The sequence below is a fragment of the Oncorhynchus masou genome, chromosome 23, assembly GCF_036934945.1.
Source record: "Oncorhynchus masou masou isolate Uvic2021 chromosome 23, UVic_Omas_1.1, whole genome shotgun sequence".
Lineage (NCBI taxonomy): Eukaryota > Metazoa > Chordata > Actinopteri > Salmoniformes > Salmonidae > Oncorhynchus > Oncorhynchus masou.
Genome location: NC_088234.1, coordinates 11,862,599 through 11,880,427, shown reverse-complemented (window position 1 = coordinate 11,880,427; position 17,829 = coordinate 11,862,599). Strand labels below are relative to the sequence as shown.

The following is a 17,829-nucleotide window of genomic DNA, read 5'->3' as shown; positions in this document are numbered from 1 at the left end:
GAGGAGGGAGAGAAGGAAGAAAAGAGTGTTGCCATGGCAACAGCTACCTGTTCTGCCGTTAGGGCAATGGTGAGCTGATGGCAGAGAGAGTGACGGATAAAGAGAGCGATAGTGAGTGAGGAATTGCGAGAGAAAAAGAGAGAGAGAGTGTGAGTGACTGAGAGAGAGCGAGGTAGTGATAGAGAGAGAGGGTGCAGCAGTAATCACACCTAACCTTACCAAGCTAGTCTATCACAGCTAACCTTAGCAAGCTAGTCTATCACACCTAACCTTACCAAGCTAGTCTATCACAGCTAACCTTAGCAAGCTAGTCTATCACAGCTAACCTTAGCAAGCTAGTCTATCACACCTAACCTTAGCAAGCTAGTCTATCACAGCTAACCTTAGCAAGCTAGTCTATCTATCACACCTAACCTTAGCAAGCTAGTTGATCAGCCCTAACCTTACCAAGCTAGTCTATCACACCAAACCTTACCAAGCTAGTCTATCACCCCTAACCTTACCAAGCTAGTCTATCACACCTAACCTTACCAAGCTAGTTGATCAGCCCTAACCTTACCAAGCTAGTCTATCACCCCTAACCTTACCAAGCTAGTCTATCACACCTAACCTTACCAAGCTAGTCTATCACCCCTAACCTTACCAAGCTAGTCTATCACACCTAACCTTACCAAGCTAGTCTATCACCCCTAACCTTACCAAGCTAGTCTATCACACCTAACCTTACCAAGCTAGTCTATCACCCCTAACCTTACCAAGCTAGCCTATCACACCTAACCTTACCAAGCTAGTCTATCACACCTAACCTTAGCAAGCTAGTCTAACACAGCTAACCTTAACAAGCTAGTCTCACACCTTACCAAGCTTGTCTATCTATCACACCTAACCTTACCAAGCTAGTCTATCACACCTAACCTTACCAAGATAGTCTATCACAGCTAACCTTACCAAGCTAGTCTATCACAGCTAACCTTACCTAGCTAGTCTATCACAGCTAACCTTACCAGGCTAGTCTATCACACCTAACCTTACCAAGCTAGTCTATCACACCTTACCAAGCTAGTCTATCTATCACACCTAACCTTACCAAGCTAGTCTAACACACCTAACCTTACCAAGCTAGTTTATCTAACACACCTAACCTTACCAAGATAGTCTAACACACCTAACCTCACCAAGCTAGTCTAACACACCTAACCTTACCAAGATAATCTATCACACCTAACCTTACCAAGATAATCTATCACACCTAACCTTACCAAGCTAGTCTATCACACCTAACCTTACCAAGCTAGTCTATCACACCTAACCTTACCAAGCTAGTCTATCACACCTAACCTTACCAAGCTAGTCTATCACACCCTACCTTACCAAGCTTGTCTATCACACCTTACCTTACCAAGCTAGTCTATCATACCTTACCAAGCTAGTCTATCACACCTTACCAAGCTAGTCTATCACACCTTACCAAGCTAGTCTATCTATCACACATAACCTTACCAAGCCAGTCTATTACATCTAACCTTACCAAGCTAGTCTATCACAGCTAACTTAACAAGCTAGTCTATCTAACACACCTAACCTTACCAAGCTAGTCTATCACACCTTACCAAGCTAGTCTATCTATCACACCTAACCTTAACAAGCTAGTCTATCTATCACATCTAACCTTAACAAGCTAGTCTGTGACATCTAACCTTAACAAGCTTACCACACACACACACACTACCCCCCACACACACACACACACACTACCCCCCCTCCCACCCCCACACACACACGCTACCCCACACACTACTTCCACACCATGCCCCACCTGTGACGTCGAGGGGCAGCAGGTGAGCGGGTGTCCGTTGTCCCAGGTGCCAGCGGGGTTTCTCGGCCACGGGGGGTCCTAGAGAGGTACTACTCCACACCACCAGAGGGCGATCTGACCCACAGGGTGATGGGGAGGGGGACAGGTCTAGACCCCTATTGATTCCTACTGAGGAGGTCTCATCCTCCTCACACACCTGCCTCTTAGACGCCGGCTGTAGGGGAAGGGGTGGGTGGGAGAGGAGAGGAGAGGAGAGGAGAGGAGAGGAGAGGAGAGGAGAGGAGAGGAGAGGAGAGGAGAGGAGAGGAGAGGAGAGGAGAGGAGAGGAGAGGAGAGGAGAGGAGAGGAGAGGAGAGGAGAGGAGAGGAGAGGAGAGATATTTCAGATTCAAAATTGTTGGAAAGTGGAGAAGGCTGGAAAACGCATCACACTGCTGCCCATGCTCCCAGGTGATATTTATTTACAACTTATTGACCCTTAGGTCTTCATCAGGCATCCATATCCCAGGTGGGGGTGGAAGGTCCTATATATAGGGGCAGTACTCAGTGACATCACTTCCTGAAGCATGAGGAAAAGACATGTATAACATAGTTTCACAATGTTAACATTCAATGTATCAAAATATATGATCATACACAGAGAATGAGATCAATATTTATAGTAATATACGTACACATACAATATTCAACTAGGATATAAATAAAACACTATTTGGACTATTTGAAACTATTAAAAAAAAGTTTCAAGTCAAACTCCTCATTAAGGCCAAGAGGAGACAATGTGCTGAGCCTGTGGATCCAGAAAGATTCCCTTTGAAGAAGTTTCTTCTCAATGTCCCCTCCCCTGCAGGACATGTTGGACAGTTCTACGCCTATGTATCTCAGAGAACTAATGGGATGCCCAGCGTGTCCACAGAAGGCTGACATGAGATGTCATTTGGAAACCAATAAATCATTTTGTGTATTTAGCTTGTAAGCCAAGCCCAACACTAGTCATATCATATGAAAGTCTACAGTAAAGCTCAAGGATCTATGCATTATCTTATTAATAATGCAAATATTTTCGAAATGCAGGTAACTCATGACATCTCATGATAGTACATTGATGAAAACAGTGAGAGAAGGATTTTTAAACAACTATTATCTTGACTAAATTGGCACCAAAGGATTAGTAAAAATTCAAGTTAAAGTACTTGTCCAGTGAAAATCTCACTTTTAAAAGTTCATATTCTGTTAACTGAGTCAAAGCATAAATTGGAGAAAAAAGGTTCAGTGACGTCAAAAATGATATTTCCAGTTTTTTTATATTTCCACACTTTGAGCTCATAATTACACAGAAATTGTGAAAAATCTGATAATGCCCTTTCAGTGTAAGAGCTTTTGGAGAAAAAAAAAACACTTGAAATTTCATACTGTTCAAGGTGAGTGGAGTTTTTGGCCAACAGCATGACATCACAATCTGATCTGATTATTCTGACCAATGACGAGCCATCTTTGATTTGCATATGTATCCTCCTACTTTGAAGGGGTAAGTGGGGTCGACTCTAGAGTCTAGACGATCCTATCCGCCAATCAGTGCTATTTATGTAAATATATTTAAATGTGTATCAACACGCCCCACATTCAGACTGAGTATTTCATTAATATTTGCACATGCAAATGGACATGATCAAATAGCTATACTCTATCTTCACTCATTTCATTTCATTCAGCTAGCTAGCTATAAATCAATGCGTTATCTACATTGTGCAGCTATATATATATATATTTTTCAATGTAAATGTAACCTTAATGTAACTAGGCAAGTCAGTTAAGAATAGATTCTTATTTACAATGACGGCCTAGGAACAGTGGGTTAAGTGCCTTGTTCAGCGACAGAACAACAGACTTTTACCTTGTCAGCTCAGGGATTTGTTCCAGCAACCTTTCAGTTACTGGCCCAACTCTCTAACCATTAGGCTACTTGCTGCCCCAATGCGTTATCTAAACTTCGCAGCTATATAATGATGCGTTATCTAAATTGCGGCCTCGACTCCGCCATAGAAAAAAAAATAATAATAATAGGAGCTCCAGTAGATACGGATAGCCTAACGATTGAACGGTTTGGAGATGGTATTGAAGCTATGGGCAAGTTCGTTTCACATGGCCCGTTGCCCCGTGTCGGTGGAGATTTCTCTTTAGGCTCAATGGAATGGTCGAAAATGAGTCAACCCCGCAGAACCCTGCCTTAAACGTTAGAGGTCAAACTATTAATCTTGGGTTAACGGGGGGGGGATCTAAAATGCAATCATGTCACGAAATTTTAACATTTTTAAAATTGTAATATATTTTGTTTTTTGCAGACTAGCTAACAAATAAGTGCAACTTGACAAATGAGAAAATGGATTATGATAATTTGCTGGTTAGAAAAAAGGGGAGGTGCTAAAACACTAGTTTTACACCCCTTATTTTAATTTGCTCCAAAGCAAAGGTGGCCAAGTGTAGGGTTGTCACTAGTTACCACAGCCACAAAGTCCCAAACCACATCTGTCTGTTCATAAAACCAGATTTTAAACTTTAACCCTAACATTAACCATACTCCTAACCTTAGCCTAACACTAACCATAAATATTTTTGTTTTCATAAAATTGTACAATATATTTTGATGGCCCATTTTGATGGTTTTATCTAGTGGAAACCCAAGTGTAGACTATTGAGAAAAGCTGTTTGGCTCTCAGACGACTGGCGAACAGAAAGACCTTTGAAGCAGGTGTTTCTAATTAATAAACAGTGCCAATACATAGGTAACATTTACATAAAACCCAGCTCTGAAACACATTTGCACATCATCTCACAGGAAACGACACGTTAAGACCCTCTGTATAACATGTGAAGTCACACATGCAGATCTGGTATTTCAAGCCCAAATTTATCATACATGAACTAAAATGACCACTTATTGACTAATATCGTTGTGCAACATAATTTAAGTAGGTAAGTAAGTAGGTAACTGTAAAGTTAAATAAAGGCGTAAATATTTACCAGGAAGAGGAATTCAGGTCTCTTGTTGTTGAGGGAGATAGGAGAACGACTCAGGGTATCGTCAGAACTCTGGGAAGTCACTGTGGGGTGGCGGAACGTCTGGCCTGTTAACTTGGTGTCATACAGCTGCTCTTCAAAGTCTGTAGAAACACACACACACACACACACACACACACACACACACACCAGTGTTAGTCAAGTTGCAGAACGTCCATCCCGTTAGCTGCTTCTTGAAGTCTGTTCAAAGCAGAAACACCAGTTCGTCACAAGCAATAAATACACACTGCAGAGATACCAGCCGGTTATGCGTCCACCTCTAGTCTGGCTCACTGCATACTCTATCCACCTCTAGACTGGCTCACTGCATACTCTATCCACCTCTAGACTGGCTCACTGCATACTCTATCCACCTCTAGACTGGCTCACTGCATACTCTATCCACCTATAGACTGGCTCACTGCATACTCTATCCACCTCTAGACTGGCTCACTGCATACTCTACCCACCTCTAGACTGGCTCACTGCATACTCTATCCACCTCTAGACTGGCTCACTGCATACTCTATCCACCTCCTCTCTCTCCACCTCCTCTCTCTCCACCTCCTTTCTCTTTTTCTCCTTCCTCTCTCTCTCTTTCTTTCTTGCCCGTTGTTGCTCTCTCTCTCTCCCTGCTTCTCTCTCTCTCTCTTTCTCTCCTCATGTTTCCCACTCTCCTCAGGACTCCCCCTCAGGCCATTGTAAACATACTGATTACCATTCCACAACCCCCCCCAAAACTCCCAAAACACCCCCACTAGCCATTATTTTGCCCCAAAACACAATCCTTTACTCCTCCACTCCCCTAACCCCACCCCCTCTCCACTCATCCCTGTAACCCCATACTCCCTCCCAATCCACGCACACACACACACACACACACACACACACACGCGCACGCAAACACACGCAAACACATGCAAACACACGCATGCAAACACACACCCCACCCCAAGCCCTGGCCCGCCCCCAAACTCCTTTGTTGGGGGGGTTTGAAGGGGGTAAAGGGTTTGGGAGGGGGTTGTAAGTGAACTTGCTCTCTGGGACAATACGGATGCCTTCCTCCTAGTGTAGGGTTGCCTAGCAATTCCAGTATCCCGGAGACAATGGAACAGCCCTTTAATCAACAATGGCCTGGAGTGAATCCCCTGACCAGGGAAGAGGGGCAGACCTGGCAACTGATTCTAGTTTGAACAATAATGACCTCCTTACTGGGAGCCTGTGGTTGCCAGGTCTGGTTCTAGTCTGGCTAAAGAAAACAAATCTGTCAACTTGATCACCTAACTTCACTTCTTAATTTAACCTTTTTTTATAACGAGGACAAGAGACAGTAACAGCAAATGTAACATCCTCAGTTAGCACTCTTTAAGGGGAAGTTGTGTACTACTGGTTGCAGTCAGGTACCTTACAAAGCTACCTTACTAGTATACTTTATGGTGAATGTGGAATAAATGAGAATACCAGCAACAACTTCTTTATGACTTTGTTGATTACATTTCCACACATGTTGTGTTGCATTTGCTGCACTGTAATGAAATCCAGCCTGAGTGCCAGTATGCTATCATGTAAACTCCTTGTCATGACAAAAACATGTTTGGCTTTTGACAATTGACCAATTGTATTGAGTTAGAAAGACCACAAACATATCTGGGACCAGGCTAGATGAAATCTGCTTTGTGGTGCAATTTCTTTTTGAAAACTTAAATCTATGCCAGTGCTTCTGTTTAATGTATTAGTCTAACTATCAGAAGTAGCAGACCTGACACACACACGCACGCACGCACGCGCGCACACACACACACACACACACACACACACACACACACACACACACACACACACACACACACACACACACACACACACACACACACACACACACACACACACACACACACACACACACACACACACACACACACACACACACAGTCTCTCAGACTGTAGCTACTGTTAACAGACAGATGTTCCGCTATAAAACATACAGTGAAACTTTCAGTCTATTCAACACAACGGTACGAGTCCCTATTCTCTTCCAAAGCTGCTCTTAATGTGAGGTGCAGACAGATACTGTACTTCCCTGTGAATGTAGGAACGCATCACGGTATAGAAATAGCAGAACAAGAGTGGTTCTACCATTCTATGGTGGCATTGCAAGGAGCACAGAAGGCTATATATATGGTGAGTGATAACAGTTAAATGAAATCTGCAATGTGCAGAAGTGACGAAAGAACAACAACAAATACACAAGTAATACACCTCAGGCTAACGTAGCGTTAGCATTCCAGTGGAAAACGTATTTAATCCTGTTTTTAATCAGCATAACCATGCTAACATTTCTCCCATTAAAACATATGAGATTTATGGTAAAATATGCTGACGCTAAAGTTACAGTGCAGTGAGTCAAATGGTACCCTAGTCCCTACGTAGTGCACTCATAGGGTGAAAAGTAGTGCACTGTGAAGGGAATTCGGGATGCAATGCCTGGAGCTGCTATGACCGTATTGCTTATTAGCTACTGTTGGTTCTGCTATAAATACTCAACTGGAATCATTCAAGTGAATACACACACACACACACACACGCACACACGCACACACACACAAAGAGAGAATAATTAGCCAATTAGAGAGATGTGTGACGCCACTCAAGCTCAAGTCACCAGACCACATAAAGAGATAGAGGGAGGAGAGCAGAGAGAGATCCACACAGCTCGGTCCACACAGTTACTGTTGAGTAGAGTACACTACAGTATAGTGAATGACGCAGAGAGGGGCTAGTGTGTGTGTGTGTGTGTGTGTGTGTGCGTGCGTGCGTGTGTGTGTGTGTGTGCGTGTGTGTGTGTGTGTGTGTGTAACAGTAAGGGTCTGTGTAACCTTGTTAGAGGGGGTAGATGGTATCAGTCTGGTATACAGTAACACTGTTCCCTACTGTTTATTGAACTGTTAAAACAAGCAGGACCACAATGGAAATTAGTCTCTAAAGGATCTCTTTGTGTTTTAATCCTTGTTTTTTTTAAATCGATGTGCTATTGTACACTATTCCCTACGGGCCCTTGTCGAAAGTAGTGCACTATGTAGGGAAAAGGGTGCCATTTGGGACGAAGCCCAGACTGAGTTTTGTTCCAGGTCCTGCTCCAATACTTTTGATATGCCTCCTTCATTTGTCAAATCATTACTGTGATCTGACATCATACCGGTGACATCATACCGGTGACATCATACCAGTGACATCATGGAGCTGGAGATGGATTCCAATCTGCTAAAGGGCTCACTTCCTTCCCTCCTTGACCCCTTTACCCCTTGCTTATCGTCCCCTTTCCTGTGTCATTGTCTCCTTTCCCTTGTCCTTGTCAACCCTCCCTTTGAGATAAGTGTCAGTAATATTGCAGCGATATTACAACATTATAACTGCCAATCATTTTCACCCTGGTGACACAGTAACTCCATCAAATTACAACTGAACTGTCATAACGGTACAACACAATCCCAGGAAAAGGCTACTCATTGAAAGTCAATGTTCAATCATGAGAACAGAGTAATGAGACAGAAGATGCCTCCCAAATGTCACCCTCTTCCCTATATAGCAAACTAATTTTGACCAGGGCCCACTACTTTTGACCAGGGCCCACTACGTTCCCCATAACCCCCAGGGGTGATAGGTAGTCTAGTGGTTAGAGTGTAGGGGTGACAGGTAGTCTAGTGGTTAGAGTGTAGGGGTGGCAGGTAGTCTAGTGGTTAGAGTGTAGGGGTGGCAGGTAGCCTAGTGGTTAGAGTGTAGGGGAGACAGGTAGCCTAGTGGTTAGAGTGTAGGGGAGACAGGTAGCCTAGTGGTTAGAGTGTAGGGGTGACAGGTAGTCTAGTGGTTAGAGTGTAGGGGCGGCAGGTAGCCCAGTGGTTAGAGTGTAGGGGCGGCAGGTAGCCGAGTGGTTAGAGCATTGGGTAAGTAACCGAAAGGTTGCTGGACCGAATCCCAGAGCTGACAAGGTAAAACAAGACAAGGTAAAAAACTGTTAACCCACTGTTCTCCTGAGCAAGGTAGTTTACCCACTGTTCTCATGAGCAAGGTAGTTAACCCACTGTTCCCCTGAGCAAGGCAGTTAACACACTGTTCCCCTGGGCAAGGTAGTTAACCCACTGTTCTCCTGAACAAGGCAGTTAACCCACTGTTCCCCTGAACAAGGCAGTTAACCCACTGTTCTCCTGAACAAGGCAGTTAACCCACTGTTCCCCTGAACAAGGCAGTTAACCCACTGTTCTCCTGAACAATGCAGTTAACCCACTGTTCCCCTGAACAAGGCAGTTAACCAACTGTTCTCCTGAACAAGGCCGTTAACCCACTGTTCTCCTGAGCAAGGCAGTTAACCCGCTGTTCCCCTGAGCAAGGCAGTTAACCCACTGTTCTCCTGAGGAAGGCAGTTACCCTGAGCAAGGCAGTTAACCCACTGTTCTCCTGAGCAAGGCAGTTCCCCTGAGCAAGGCAGTTAACCCACTGTTCCCCTGAACAAGGCAGTTAACCAACTGTTCTCCTGAGCAAGGCAGTTCCCCTGAACAAGGCAGTTAACCCAGTTCTCCTGAACAAGGCAGTTAACCCACTGTTCCCCTGAGCAAGGCAGTTAACCCACTGTTCCCCTGAACAAGGCAGTTAACCCACTGTTCCCCTGAACGAGGCAGTTAACCCACTGTTCTCCTAAACAAGGCAGTTAACCCACTGTTCCCCTGAGCAAGGCAGTTAACCCACTGTTCCCCTGAACAAGGCAGTTAACCAACTGTTCTCCTGAACAAGGCCGTTAACCCACTGTTCTCCTGAGCAAGGCAGTTAACCCACTGTTCTCCTGAGCAAGGCAGTTCCCCTGAACAAGGCAGTTAACCCACTGTTCCCTAGGCGCTGTGGATGTGGAAGACACAATTCAGTTGTGTAAGTGATGACAGAAGAGAGCTCGCGGGACAGACAGGCTGTACGTTATCAGACGACCGTGTTGTGCTGGAAGAGGGGTATCGTTCCTCCTCTACTTCCCCCATTACGTCACTGGAGAAGTAAGAAAGGGAGAGTCCATTGTTAACGGGTCCCGGTTGTTAGGGGTGGGGCTGGGCTGTTTTTGAAGGGCCCATACACACAGTACACACACACACACACGCACACGCACGCACACACACACACACACACACACACACACACACACACACACACACACACACTGACAACTTGATGTCCAAAATATATTAATTTAATGTCAGTAACATTAGCTATAATACTTAAAGTCAAGCTGGTCCCATTCTCCCATATCCCAATCTATACAATCTCCCATATCCCAATCTATACAATCTCCCATATCCCAATCTATGCAACCTCCCATATCCCAATCTATACAATCTCCCATATCCCAATCTATACAATCTCCCATATCCCAATCTATACAATCTCCCATATCCCAATCTATGCAATCTCCCATATCCCAATCTATACAATCTCCCATATCCCTGAGATGCAATGCCTTAGACCACTGCACCACTCAGGAGCAGCAACAACAACAGCCAATAAATAGCCTTAAAGGAGAAGTTCACCCAACTACGATATTTTGGTATTTTCCTTCATTAGTCTACTCTTGATACAGTCCCAAAATGTTTTGCATGTCAGCAATTGGACTTTCAAGAAGTGTGACCTTCATTATCATGACGCTAACCCTAACCCTAACGCTAACGCTAACCCTAACGCTAACGCTAACACTAACGCTAACCCTAACCCTAACGCTAACCCTAACGCTAACGCTAACACTAACGCTAACCCTAACCCTAACGCTAACCCTAACGCTAACGCGAACGCTAACCCTAACGCTAACCCTAACGCTAACCCTAACGCTAACGCTAACGCTAACCCAAGCAAGAAAAAAACGACTAACCACAACAGGCCTTTCAACTGCAGGTCAAATAGTCATATGATTTAAATAGTTGAAATAATTTTGAAGTGAAACTTGAGTTAACTTGTCAAGATTGACAACCAAACTCTTAGACTAGTCCCTAAAGAACGATATCTAACTCTTCATGCCAGGCTACATAAATCAAACTCACCTCAAGAATATGAAAGTATTTCAGGTGTTTGATATGGGGTAGCAGACTTTTATTCTCTAAATACACTATGATTATTCTTTAATTTATTAGCTGATATTTATAAATGAAAGATTAAATCCAACCTCATTTGATGATATAACTATTGTAGAAGTGCTCTCATCTGGGATAGCAAACACAAAGAAGTGCTTTAGGAATACAGGGACTAATGGATGAGGTACAGTACCGTACAGACCTTGGTGTTACACCTGGGACTAATGGATGAGGCACAGTACCGTACAGACCTTGGTGTTACACCTGGGACTAATGGATGAGGTACAGTACTGTACAGACCTTGGTGTTACACCTGGGACTAATGGATGAGGTACAGTACTGTACAGACCTTGGTGTTACACCTGGGACTAATGGATGAGGCACAGTACTGTACAGACCTTGGTGTTACACCTGGGACTAATGGATGAGGTACAGTACTGTACAGACCTTGGTGTTACACCTGGGACTAATGGATGAGGTACAGTACTGTACAGACCTTGGTGTTACACCTGGGACTAATGGATGAGGTACAGTACTGTACAGACCTTGGTGTTACACCTGGGACTAATGGATGAGGTACAGTACTGTACAGACCTTGGTGTTACACCTGGGGTGCTGAGTACTGTGTCTGTGTGTTTCTCTGTGTGTGTGTGGCTTGCCTGGTTGGGGTGCTGAGTACTGCTTCTGTGTGTTTCTCTGTGTGTGTGTGGCTTGCCTGGTTGGGGTGCTGAGTACTGCTTCTGTGTGTTTCTGTGTGTGTGTGGCTTGCCTGGTTGGGGTGCTGAGTACTGCTTCTGTGTGTTTCTCTGTGTGTGTGTGGCTTGCCTGGTTGGGGTGCTGAGTACTGTACCCCACTGTTGTATACTGTATTATAATCTATGTATTTAAAGAATGCGTAGATGCTCCTGCAGTTTATTGTGTACAAATGTTTCAACACAAACACTGCCAAAAGCCAGCAGCGGCTGGTATCTTTATTGTTATGAGTTTAACTCCAGCACCTGCTACTGTATCTATACACACACACACGCACCTGCAGGTTTCTGGGTGTCGTACACTATGTACATTCTCATGGCATACAGGTATTTATCTACTGTAACTACACACACACACACACACGCGCACGCACGCATGCACACACACACACACACACACACACACACACACACACACACACACACACTAAGCAATTCAAGTACACAGAAACAGATAGAGAGAGCGTGAGAGAGAAAGAGACTGAGAGAGAGAGACTGAAAGAAAGAGAGAGAGAGAGACTGAAAGAAAGAGAGAGAGAGAGAGAGAGAGAGAGAGAAATAATACTGAGAGAGAGAGAGAGACTGAAAGAAAGAGAGAGAGAGAGACTGAAAGAAAGAGAGAGAGAGAGAGAGAGAGAGAGAGAGAGAGAGAAATAATACTGAGAGAGAGAGAGAGACTGAAAGAAAGAGAGAGACTTTAGAGAGAGAGAGACGTTTAAAAATAAGGTCAACTGGACTTCTTAATGATGCAGTGAATGAACTGAGAGAGAAAGCATGCAGGGCATTCTACGCCATTAAAAAACTAATTCAAATTGAAATAAAATAAAATAAAATTTTAAATAAAATTTGGCGAAGACTAATTGAATGTGTCATTGAACCAATTTCACTTTATGGCAGAGAGGTGTGGGGTCCACTTGCAAAACAAGATTTCACCCAATGTGACAAACACCCAATTGAAACCCTACATGCAGAGTTCTGTAAGATTCTCCTACATGTCCAGAGGAAAACTACAAACAATGTATGTAGGGCAGAATCTGAGAAAAATCTGAAAAGTGTAATTCCGTTTCAGAAACATCTAAAATACAGTGACCCCCTCTCATATCATTACCAAGCCCTGCAATGCCAAGAGCTGAGCAAAGAAAAGAGTCCCCTCATCCAGCTGGTCCTGAGGCTGAGTTCACAAACCTGTTCTACTAACACACTGAATCCTCAGGACCAGAACATCCAACCAATCAGAATAAAACAAATTACAACACAGTCAAAACAAAACTACATTGCTTATTGGAAACACAAACACAAAGCACAATGCACTGCTATCTGGCCCTAAATCAACAGTACACTGTGGCTAAATATTTGACCATGGTTACTGATCAGAAAAACCTTGACAAGTACAGGCTCAGTGAGCTCAGCCTTGCCATTGAGAAGTGTAGACAGGAAAACCTGGCTCCCTGTAGAGGAAAGGCTGTGCAACCACTGCACAACAGCAGAACCTGAGACAGAGCTGTATTTCCTGACAAAATTTAAAAAATATTAAACAATTAGAGAGTGTAATTTTCCCAAATTTGAAACACTTATTCAAGGTTTCAAAGACCTCTCTGGTGAGGACAGGCTACCTGTCCTCTATGCTTATTGTTATTGTTCAATGTTTGGTTATTTTGACCCTTGGTTATTGTTGTTACTGTTGTCACGTAATAATATTGATTATTATAATTAATTATGTTAATATTGTAAATCTCCAAAGTAAGCTTTGTCAATATGTACATTGTTACTTCATACCAATAAAGTGAATTTAATTTAAATAAATTGAATTGAGAGAGAGAGAGAGAGAGAGAGAGAGGGGGAGAGAGAGAGAAACTGAATAAATAGAGAGACAGTGAGAGAGACTTTGACTTTTGGTCTTTCTTTATTGAAATATTCTCAATTCATTTAAAACTCACCCCCCCCCCCCTAAAATAAAAATTTTATCCTGTACTGCATACATGTACCATACTCATCTTTCCATCTACCACATGATACAAATCACCACAAAAACACAAAAACACAAAAAACCTCTCCTACAACCGTATATCCAAATCATCTTCCCCAGCAATACAGACAGCCCCCCCAACACACCATATCTCCTCAAACATCTCCACACATTTGATCATTTTATAGAACTCAAACTCAACCCTAAGGCGCGCAGAGACCATCCCATTAAACAGTAGTAAAGGGTCTGTTATCCCCCCACCTTTGACCCTGTTCCTCCTTGTTAGCCAAATAGCTAACTTTGCCTGAGCAAACAAAAAATTCAACAAAACACATTTTTCTTTCTCCTTACTCGAATACCTGTATCCCATTATAAACATCCCAACAGCAAAAACCACCCCCAACCTGTCACACAGACATTCCAACAGAGACATTAATGGCATTAACCTGGTGCACACAGAAAACACATGAATTACAGTTTCTATCATTTGACAGAAAGGACACCCCTGCCCAATTCCCGGATCAACCCGTGCCAACCAGCTGTTAGTGGCCAGGGCTCCATGAAGAACCCTCCACTGGAGGTCCCCTGACCTCTTTGGTACTGGGGGTTTGTAGAGCGCCCTCCATCTAAAACCCACCATACTCTCCGCCCCACATACCCCCTGCCACTGATGTGCCTTCACTCCTGTTAGGCTTCTAATGTTCCTTACCTTAACGCAGAGGTTGTAGAGGGCTTTACCTCCCACATCCTCGGAGTGTTAAAATCTAACAAGTCCTCCAGACCCCCTTGCCAGTCCCCAGTCTCTGCCGTCACCTGCAGTGGCGGGAACATTGGTGGCCCCTCTCCCTTTGGCCTCTCAAACACCCCCCTTACCGGCTCAGACAGTGCCTCCTGGACCTCCTCCAGGAATCTCTCCAGCAGCCTAAGAGACGTTATTCCTGTTTGTTGCGCCAAGATCTCCGGGGTTTTCCACCCCTCCTCTCCCAGCAGTCTCAGGTCACCCAGCCTTTGTAAACCCCCTGCCATCAGTTGCCTCTGCAGGGTGGCCGACTGAACCGATCTCAAAGGGATGGCTGGGTTGTGGAAGATAGGCTCCTCCCACACCCACTGCCCAGGCTCCACTCCCCCTTCTCGTGTGGGCCTTAGCAGCTGCCAGGCCCTCAGCACCGCAGAGTAAAACTCTGAGAGACCTGCTGTACTCAGCCTCTCCAGCTTCATGAGGAACAGCTGCCGGTCCAACCCTAATCCGCCAGCTCTCCTCAGCAGCGCGCATGCTGGTTCCCTCCAGCCAACATCAGTGTGGTACAGCAGTCTCTGCACCGCCTTTAGTCGGAAAGCAGCCATCCTGCTCTCCAGTTCCACCAGGCCCTGTCCTCCTTCGTGGACGGTCATGTACAAAACTGCTGCCTTCAGCCAGTGATGTCCCGACCAAAAGAAGTCCACCAGCTTGCGTTGCAGGTCTGCAAGCAGACCGGCGGGGGTTGAGGACAGCCAGTTTATGCCATAAGGAAGATGCCACCAGGTTGTTGATTATCAGCACCCTCCCTCTATATGACACTTGGGACAGGAGCCACCTCCACCTGGCCAGTCTTGACACCACTGCCTGTGACAGCCCCTCCCAGTTCTTGCTGACCCACCTCTCCGAGCCCAGGTACACCCCCAACACTTTAAGCCCTTCACAACCCCACTGCAAACCCCCTGGAAGCAGAGGAGGAGCCCTATCCCCCCATGCCCCACATAACAGAGCTTTGCTCTTTCCCCAGTTTACCTTAGCTGATGAAGCTCCCTCGTACACCTTCAGACTGGTCTCTAGTTCCTGCATATCTTGCCCATCCCTGACCATCACAGAAACATCATCCGCATATGCTGAGACTGCTATTCCTGTCACCACATCCATGCCTGTCCAGCACACTCCCCGCAGTCTCCTGCGTAGCAGTCCTAAAAAGGCTCAATGGCTAGTGTGTACAGCTGCCCAGATAGAGGGCATCCTTGTCTAATGCCCCGTCTCACCCAGACTGGCCTACTGAGCCCCCTCCCACCTTAACCATACATGACGCCCCAGCATACAACAGCTTCACACAGGTCACAAAACTCTTCCCAAACCCAAACACAGACATCACATTAAACAGATACTCATGATCCACTCTATCAAAAGCCTTCTCTTGATCTAAAGAGACCAGTCCAAAGTTCACATTAGAACCTCTCGACAAGTCCAACATGTCCCTAATCAAGAACAAGTTGTCCGTGATTGAGCGTCCCGGTACACAATATGTCTGGTCCTTGTGTATTATAGAGTCCAGATGGGACTTCAGTCTGTTAGAGAGGACCTTGGCAAAAATCTTGTAGTCCGCACAGAGTAATGCCACAGGCCTCCAGTTCTTAAGTTCACACAAGTCCCCTTTTTTGGGCAGGAGAGTCAGAGCCGCCCGACGGCAGCTCATCGGCAACTCTCCTACCCCGACGCATTCTCGCAACACGCAAAAGAAATCCTGTCCAATTGTTCCCCAGAATTTTTTGTAAAATTCCACTGGAAGTCCATCGACCCCGGGTGCACGACCGGGGGACATCTGGCTTACTGCCTCTGCCAGTTCATGTGACAACAGAGGAATGTCCATTTCATCCCTCTGTGCCCGAGAGAGCTTAGGGAGTCCTGTGAACAAGACCTGAGCACACATAGGATCACACATGTCTGCCCTATACAATTCAGTATAAAACTCCACAGTCCGCTCCCGCATCTACCCCACCACAGAGGTCACCCGCCCATCAGACAGCCGTAGACAATGCATACCCTTGGCTTCACTGCTCTGTCTTTCCAAACCAAAGAAGAAGGAGCTGGGAGCATCCATCTCCTTGAGCATGGAGAACCTAGCTCTTACAAGTGCTCCCTTTGCTTTAACCTGGAAAAAACTGCCCAGGTCCCTACGTAATTCGGCTAAGTTAGCCTGGAGGCCTACATTGCCTTGCCCCACCATCTCTACCTCCATCTCACTAATACACCGCTCTAGTTCCCCCAATACTCTCCTAGCCTCTGAGGATGAGAGAGCTGTGTACTGTTGACAGAAAAGCCGAATTTGCACTTTCCCCACATCCCACCATTGACTCAGAGACTCATACTCCTCTCTTCGCTGCCCCCATCTTTCCCAAAAAGTCTGGAAACCTGAGCAAAAAGTGGCATCTTGTAAGAGCTTTACATTGAACTTCCAATAAGATGCCTGCCGGGGCCCTGGTGAAATAGACAGCCGAGCCATGGTTATGTGGTGATCCGAAAACCCCACTGGGAGAATGGTAGCACCCAGCAGCCTATTGCTCTGATTCCTGGACATGTAAAAACGATCAAGTCGAGCTGCACTCACCCTAGCCCCAAAAACCTTCACCCACGTATACTGTCGTGTGTTTGGATGTTTAGTTCTCCAAACATCCACTAGGTCAAACTGATTAAAAATGTCCCTTAACACTCCCACTGACACTGAATGAGGCTCTTCCCCATTTCTGTCTTTTGTAAAATCCATTGTACAGTTCCAGTCACCTCCGATCACCAGCGTCTCCTCAGGCGCTACTTGTGAGAGTTCCTGTCTAAGACTCCCAAATAGAACCCCTCTTTCTCTCCCTGTGTTAGGCGCATACACATTTATAAAGACAAAACACATGTTGTTAATTTCTGCTTTAACAACAAGCAACCTACCCCTACACACCTCCTTTGAGGAGCAAATTTTTACAGCCAGACCCGGTGCAAAAAGGACTGCCACACCTGCACTAAGATTTGTCCCATGGCTCAAAACACTTGCCCCTTTCCACCAGAGCCCCCAATCAACTTCATTCACTACATCACTATGCGTCTCCTGCAGAAACAACACCTGTACTTTTTTTTGTTTTACATATTCACCCAACACACTCCTCTTTCCCGCATCTCTGGCACCATTTATATTGAGCGAGCCTACCCGAAGAGTCTCCATAAGAATTGGGAGAAAAGCAAGCAGAGAAATAGACCAATAGCAAAGCTCAAAAAGCCCCAGTGTCAGTAAGAAATTAAACATTTAAACAGTGTCTGAAGGTAAACCTTTACGCACTATTGTGACCCACTTCCTCAACCTAAACCGTTTCCTGGGTGAGAGGACACCATGCCCCTCATTTCTCATAGCAT

At 45.1% G+C, this 17,829-nt stretch overlaps 1 protein-coding gene across 4 annotated transcripts in view; it reads right to left on the bottom strand.

The window, feature by feature from the left end:
- Positions 1-17,829, bottom strand: part of LOC135510310 (NHS-like protein 2) — a 153,187-nt gene that overhangs the window by 13,809 nt on the left and 121,549 nt on the right. For all 4 annotated transcript variants that reach the window (XM_064931141.1, XM_064931142.1, XM_064931143.1 and 1 more), the window contains 2 exons: positions 4,837-4,976; positions 1,817-2,030 (listed from right to left, as the gene is read on the bottom strand). In XM_064931141.1, coding sequence (XP_064787213.1) covers positions 1,817-2,030; positions 4,837-4,976 — 354 coding nt within the window. The remainder of the gene's footprint in view (positions 1-1,816; positions 2,031-4,836; positions 4,977-17,829) is intronic.